Source organism: Morus notabilis, unplaced genomic scaffold (assembly GCF_000414095.1).
Source record: "Morus notabilis unplaced genomic scaffold, ASM41409v2 Scaffold261, whole genome shotgun sequence".
In the NCBI taxonomy this organism is placed as follows: Eukaryota; Viridiplantae; Streptophyta; class Magnoliopsida; order Rosales; family Moraceae; genus Morus; species Morus notabilis.
The window spans coordinates 323,166-330,875 of NW_010363042.1; the positions used below are offsets into that span (position 1 = coordinate 323,166).

The 7,710-nt window shown below is 38.7% G+C and overlaps 1 protein-coding gene across 1 annotated transcript in view; it reads left to right on the top strand.

The window, feature by feature from the left end:
* LOC21399715 (uncharacterized ATP-dependent helicase YprA) overlaps positions 1-7,710 on the top strand; it is a 40,898-nt gene that overhangs the window by 25,502 nt on the left and 7,686 nt on the right. The window contains exons 16-20 of the mRNA XM_024169060.1: positions 1,362-1,437; positions 2,428-2,564; positions 2,668-2,827; positions 2,926-3,105; positions 3,271-3,387. Of these exons, the coding sequence (XP_024024828.1) occupies positions 1,362-1,437; positions 2,428-2,564; positions 2,668-2,827; positions 2,926-3,105; positions 3,271-3,387 (670 nt within the window). The remainder of the gene's footprint in view (positions 1-1,361; positions 1,438-2,427; positions 2,565-2,667; positions 2,828-2,925; positions 3,106-3,270; positions 3,388-7,710) is intronic.

Sequence of the window (7,710 nt, forward strand, 5' to 3'; positions counted from 1 at the left end):
CCAAGCAAGTGACTAAGTTTTCCCTTGCCCTTGAGATAAGTGCGGACAACTTGTGACCATTTGAGAAAATTCTTTCCGTTAAGTCAGTATGACATCCTGATATTCTGCAAGTCTCCAGATTTCTAGACTGCAGAAACATCCTCAGATGATGGAGAGGTGCTGGTGGACTTGATTTCAGTGGCGGACATGATGAAGGAAGGGAAGAAAAAATAGGAAGGATAAGGTATGCAAACGAATCTGGGGTGCACTTTCAGCAAACCCTAGCAGAGAAGGCGGCAGTTCTTTTTGGGTCTGAGACAACAAAAACCCTAGAAACAGAAACCTAGTAACGAAACCAGGAAATAAACTTTAGAAAAAATAGGCAACAATGAAGGTTGCCGGAAGTAGAATGGCCGGCGGCAATAAAGGCACGCCGGAAGAAATGGCAATAAAGGCCTCTCGAAGAAAATAAGAAATTCCCAGAAAAAAAAAGCCTTAAGGCTCTGATACCATGACACTAATAATGATTGGAATTATTATGTATATTTTACATTTGATAATACACGGTAATATATAAGAGATTACAAGAGAAAAGATGGAAAATTGAATCAAGAAAAATCAGGAATCTGAATCAGGAAAGTTGACTAACTAAATCCCCCAATTTAAGGGATTTCAACTAATTCTCCTATTCTAATATCTACACTTCGACACAAACTGCTTTGGCTGTTGGAAGGAATAAGAATGGCTTTCCAATCGAGTACTCATGGAATTAATGAGCCATGCAGTAACCATGGAGTTTTTGGATCTCCATGCCCTCAACTTGGGGTTGTTTTCCCCTGGTTTTTTCACCTCGCCTGTCAAGAACCCTAACTTCCCTTTTCCATTGATCACGAGCCTCATGGATTGAGCCCAGGACAAGTAATTCTTCCCATTTAATTTATGGGCAGTCAATTGCAGAGAATTAGACGAAAAGGAAGAGCTATCGTCACTGTTTGGAATTGCGGCAGAATTGTCTTGAGTACTTTCTGCATCATCTCCCATGGAAGTCAAGCTCCAGTTAGCCCCAGTCATGGCAATTTTTGCCATCGAGGAAAAATTAGGGTAAGAGCCGTGGCTCTAATACCATGAAAGATTTTTGGGGGAAATAAAATTCTTTATTGAATTGCAGAAACAAGGAACAAAACCAAAAATAAATAGGAGAGATTAGATAAGGATCTCATCCTTTCCTAGATACACGAATATAAAACTAAAACTACCTTATCCTATAAATTTTAGAATTCAAATCCTATTTTATAAAACATAAAACTAATAAAACTTATCTACTGCAGCAACTAATCCTTATTTTTCCGACAAAATAAATCACAATTGCATGATTTTGGTAGGCGTGAAATTCTTCAGGAGACAGCGCCCAATTTGGTTGATTCCATATGTGCTTATCGTGCTGGTTACATTGCTCAGGTCAGTCAGCTGTGCGCCTAGCATGTTGATTCACAATAGCATAAAAACTCTCTGTAGCCGGTTTAGATGATCTCATCTATGTTGCATTATCATGTGCGTCCGTGTGTGTGTGTGTGTGTGTGTGTGTGTGCACGCGCGCGCGCGCCATATGTGCTTATCGTGGTTACATTGCGCAGGTCAGTCAGCTGTGCTCCTAGCATGTTGATTCACAATAGCATCAAAACTCTCTATAGCCGGTTTAGATGATCTCATCTATGTTGCATTATCATGTGTGTGTGTATGTGTGTGTGTGTCTTGCTTATTGCCTTCATGAACTCTAGTAACCAAGTGGAGCTGCAAGGCATGGATGTCTACAGCATATGGGATGATGTTAACTTGGCATGACAGCTTTGGAAGTTCTCTTTGCTAAAAGTTCTTGTTTGTTATCATTGTAGTTTTATGTGTCAGTTATTGCAAAGTATGAGACGTTGTCATTGGTGTGAAAAAGAGAGATTTTATCCTCTCTCTCCCTTTCTCAGTATGATTTGTTATTTATCTAGGGTAGAGAAAAGGATAGAATTGGTTTTTCACTACCTAGGACTTTTTGTATGTCCTGTTAGTAGCCTTCACGTATGCTATTATGATGTAGGACTAAGAGAGAGAGAGAGAGAGAGGCAGAGAAGAAGAATTCAGGAAGAAGAAAAAACAATTTAGAGGAAATCTGTGTATTCATAATAATCATCAAAGTCAAAGTGAATATACAATCCCTAAGTCTATTTACAGATGAATAAACGAAATTTTGCTAATGAAAAAACATATTTTCATAGATAAACACACTTTTTAAATTCTTAGTTATTTCTATCTTGTTCCTGATCATATTTTCTTTTTGTTATTATACTGAACACATCCTGTTTTTATTTTGTTTGTTCATGATTAGCTGTGGACCCTATTTGGGATTTAAAAACATGTATTTTGATTTAATTTTCGCATTGTCGCCGTCTAATTAAACAGGATAGGAGAAGTATAGAGGGAGATTTTTTTGGCGGGAAGCTTTGTGGTGTTGCCGCAACAAATGCCCTGGAATTGGGTATTGATGTTGGGCATATTGATGTTACTCTTCACCTAGGCTTTCCTGGTAGTATTGCTAGGTAAGGTTCCACTTCTATCTATTTCCACTCCTAATGTAATTTTTCACTGAATTCTTCTGGTTAAATATATGGTAATTTCTATTCCTCTAACTTATATCTTTAGCTTGTGGCAACAAGCTGGCAGAGCCGGAAGGAGAGAAAGACCTTCACTTGCTGTATATGTTGCATTTGAAAGCCCTCTTGATCAATATTTTATGAAAAATCCGAGAAAACTTTTTGGGAGTCCAATCGAGTGCTGTCATGTTGATGCTCAAAATCAGCAGGTTTTGAGTTTTGTCATCTAAACTTTTAGCTTTCAGTGTTTGTTTTGCCCAACTTGGTAAGATTTAAGCTAATCATATTATTGTTTTAATACTTCCAGGTTCTTGAACAGCATTTGGTCTGTGCTGCTCTTGAATACCCTTTGAGTTTGCATTACGATGAAAAATATTTTGGTCCTGGCTTAAACAGCGCCATACTGTCTTTAAAAAATAGGGGATACTTGGGTTCTGATCCATCACGTGATTCTTACGCTAAAATGTGGAACTATATCGGGCATGAGGTATATTTTGCTAAGTTTGCATTTAGGCTTATTCTTCATTTCCTTTCAGTTACTCTTTGTAATTTGTACAGTTCTCCGAGTGATTTTATTTTTTCTGCATATGTAGCAGTCGTAATAGAATTTTGTTTTCAATATTTCTTTCCATATATATATATATATAAACAGAAAATGCCTTCACGTTCAGTTAGTATCCGGGCAATAGAAACTGAGAGGTACAAAGTTATAGATCAACAGACAGAAGAAATCCTTGAAGAGATTGAGGAAAGCAAGGCTTTCTTTCAGGTAATGATATTGATAGGATATGTAGTGCATTTGTGAAGTCTTTCCAATATCTCTGACTTCCCAATCTGCAGAATACTATGCATATCTGGCCAATAGAAGGTTTTTAGGACTAAAAATATTCCTTCTTATTATTACTCTGTATAACATTTACAATATTTATAGGAAAAATAACCTAACCGGGATCCCTTATCTTGAAGGAGATCCTTATCTTAAGAAATCTATAAAACTTAAAAACAAGAAAACTACTTCCTAATAAGAAGATAACTTCTTCCTAATTCTATCTCTAAAGTCTCATTTACCGGATTAGATTAGGATCCGGTCAATGATCCTTATCCTCTTTCTTGATTCCAACACTCCCCCTCAAGTTGGTGCATAGATATCTATCATGCCCAACTTGCTAGTAAGTTCTTCAAATCTTGGTCTGAATAGTCCCTTAGTGAGAATATCAGCGACTTGTTGTAAGGTTGGAATGAACGGCATACATACTGTTCCAGCTTCAATCTTCTCTTTTATGAAATGTTTGTCGATCTCGATGTGCTTCGTTCTGTCATGTTGAATTGGATTGTGGGCAATACTGATGGCTGCCTTGTTGTCGTAGTACAATCTCATAGGTGTTGTCACAGGTCTTCTTAGTTCTTCTAGGATTCGCTTAAGCCACACCATCTCACAAACTCCTAGTGCCATAGACCTATATTCTGCTTCAGCACTACTCCTAGCCACTACATTCTGCTTCTTGCTCCTCCAAGTCACTAAATTTCCCCATACGAATGTGCAATAGCCTGAAGTGGACCTCCTGTCCATAGTAGATCCTGCCCAATCTACGTCTGTGTATCCCTCAATAAGAACAGTCCTTTTCCTAGTGAGCCCTTTAAATACCTTAGGATGCGGTAGACAGCTTGAAGATGTTCCTCCTGGGGAGAATGCATGAATTGACTTACCAGACTCACAGCAAATGCTATATCTGGTCATGTGTGTGACAAATAGATTAACTTTCCAACTAGTTTTTGATATCGGGCAGTATCTACTGGTCTTCCTCCTCTATTTTCAAAATTTTGATTCAGATCAATTGGTGTTTCAGTAGGACGACATCCACTCATCCCTGTTTCTTCAAGTAAATCAATCACATATTTCTTTTGTGATACTGCAATCCCTTTCTTTGATCGTGCTACCTCCATACCGAGGTAAGTATTTGAGTGAACCTAAGTCCTTGATCTCGAACTCAGAGGCCAGACCCTGCTTTAAGCGTCCCATCTTAACTATGTCATCTCCAGTAAGAATAATATCATCGACATATACTATGAGAACAACTATCTTCCCATCGGTTCAATGCCTTGTGAACATTGTGTGGTCTGCTTGTCCCTGGGTGTATCCTTGTTTCTTCACAAACTGAGTAAATCTTTCAAACCAAGCCCTTGGAGATTGCTTTAGGCCATACAGGAACTTTTTCAGTTTACATACCATTGATCCATATTTCCTTTCAAAGCCAGGAGGTGGGTCCATATAGACTTCTTCATCTAAATCGCCATTGAGGAAAGCATTCTTCACATCTAGTTGTTGAAGTGGCTAGTCGAGATTAGCTGCAACTGTTAAGAGTACCCTTACAGTATTGAGTTTTGCCATAGGTGCAAAAGTTTCAAGATAATCAATACCATACGTTTGAGTAAATCCTTTAGCTACCAAGCGAGCTTTGTATCTCTCCAGGGATCCGTCTGATTTGTACTTCGTCGTGAATACCCATTTGCAGCCAACAGTCTTCTTTCCCTTTGGTAATTCCATTACTTCCCACGTTCCATTTTTTCAAGGGCCTTCATTTCTTCAAGAACAGCCTCCTTCCACTCTAGAAATTTTAGAGCATCCTGTACGTTCTTTGGAATCTCCACACTAGACAATTGTGAGATAAATGCAGAGAACATGGGTGACAATTTTTTGTAGGAAACAAAGTTAGACATATGATACTTTACACAGCCTCTGACACCTTTACGGTGAGCAATGGGAATATCAAGATCAAGTATGTTTGGTTCAAAAAAATGAGGCTCGGAAATAGGACTAGTAAGAGTAGGTTCATTATGAGGATTACCTGGAATCTCAACTGGATTTGGAGTGATCTGGGGTGCAGATTCTTAGCAGTGTTGGGAGGTGTCAGCCTTATTCCCTTGGTTCCGATTCCTTCTCCTGTAGACAAGCAATTTTTATTTGTTTGTTCCTCATTTGTATTTCTATCAATGTTATGAGATGGTTCTATAGACCTGGGATTCAAGTTTTCATTATTTAAATCACTAAACTCCATATTTATTAAAAAACTGGGATTTGAGTTTGAGCTTACTATTATAGGTTGAAGAAAATCCGAATCTTCATCTATGCTCTCCCCCTAAAGATGAGTTTGAAAAAATGGCTGAGATTCAAAGAATGTGACATCTATTGTAACAAACAATTTTTTAGAACTTGGGTCATAGCACTTGTATCCTTTCTGATTAGGAGCATAGCCTACGAAGACACACTTCCTAGCTCGGGGATCTAATTTATCTCGGTTTCGGTCATGGATGTGAACAAACGTAGTGCACCCAAATACTTTTAAGGGTAAATCGTTAACCTTGAAGTAGGAAAGACATTTTTGAAAACACTTAAAGGTGTCTTATAATACAGGATTTTTGTAGGCATACGATTTGAAGGTTTTGAAGGGAAAAACTTACTTTTTTCTCTTATTATTATTAGTGTAACGTAAACCTAATTTATAGGATACCAAGTACCCTTGACAGCTCATAGAAATTCAAATAAGCTCTTATTTTATCTAAACCTATCTAGATCCGGTGTTTATCTAGAAAAACCGGAACTCCCTATCTCCTAGGATCCTAATCCCAAACTAAGGGATTTGGCTCTTTAATTCAAAAGCTGAAAAGATAAAATCTTCTAATTTCCTACACTCCCCCTCAAGTTGGTGCATAGATATCATGCAAACCTAACTTGCTAACAAAAAAATCAAAAGTCGACTTGAACAATCCCTTCGTGAAGATATCTGTTGTTTGTTGTACTGTTGGAACGAATGGCACGCAGATCAAACCTCCTTCGAGCTTTTCCTTGATGAAATGCCGATCAACTTCAACATGTTTGGTTCTATCATGTTGCACAGGGTTGTTGGCAATGCTGATTGCAGCTTTGTTGTCACAGTATAACTTCATAGGAGCTTCTATCAGCAACTTTAATTCATTCAACACCCGTTGTAACCATAGTAGTTCACACACACCATTAGCCATTGCTCTATACTCTGCCTCAGCACAGCTCCTTGCTACTACACTTTGCTTCTTACTCCTCCAAGTAACTAAATTACCCCATACATAGGAACAATATCCTGTTGTTGATCTCCTATCTGTGGAGGATCCAGCCCAGTCTGCATCAGTGTAGATTTCAATCCCTCGTTGAGTGTTCTTTCTAAAAATTAGACCTCTCCCAGGAGAATTCTTCAAGTATCTTAGAATACGGTAAGTAGCCTCTAAGTGTTCCTTCCTGGGTGAGTGCATAAACTGACTAATAAGGCTGACTGCGAAAGCTCTGTCTGGTCTCGTATGGGATAAGTAGATTAGTTTACCAACTAACTTCTGATATCTTGTTGTGTCCACTGGATCTCCTTCCCCACTGTTGCTGAGCTTAACATTGGGATCCACCGGTGTATCTACCGGTTTACATCCACTCATACCTGTCTCATCCAGTAGGTCTAACACATACTTCCGTTGACTTACAACAATTCCATTCTTTGACCTTGCCACCTCCATCCTAAGGAAATATTTGAGGGAGCCCAAGTCTTTGATCTCAAATTCTGTAGCTAAATTCTTTTTTAAGCTGTGCATCTCTACCGAGTCATTCCCTGTCAAGATAATGTCATCAACATAGACAATTAGGATGGTAATTCTTCCGCTTGGTGAGTGCTTCAAGAACATTGTGTGATCCGTTTGAGCCTGTGTATAACCCTGCCTTTTTACTGAGCAAGTAAATTTCTCAAACCACACCCTCGGTGACTGCTTCAAACCATATAGTGACTTCATCAATCTGCACACCTTAGAGCCAAACTCTCCGTCAAAACCCGGTGGGGCATCCATGTACACCTCTTCTTCCAAATCACCATTCAAAAAAGCGTTCTTGACATCTAGTTGCTGTAGTGGCCAATTCAGGTTTGCTGTCAATGAGAGAAGTACTCTAACAGTATTAAGTTTTGCTACTAGGGCAAAAGTTTCCATGTAGTCGATTCCATATGTTTGAGTGAAGCCCTTTGCAACCAAACGAGCCTTATATCTTTCCAGAGATCCATCTGACTTGTATTTTACTGTGAAC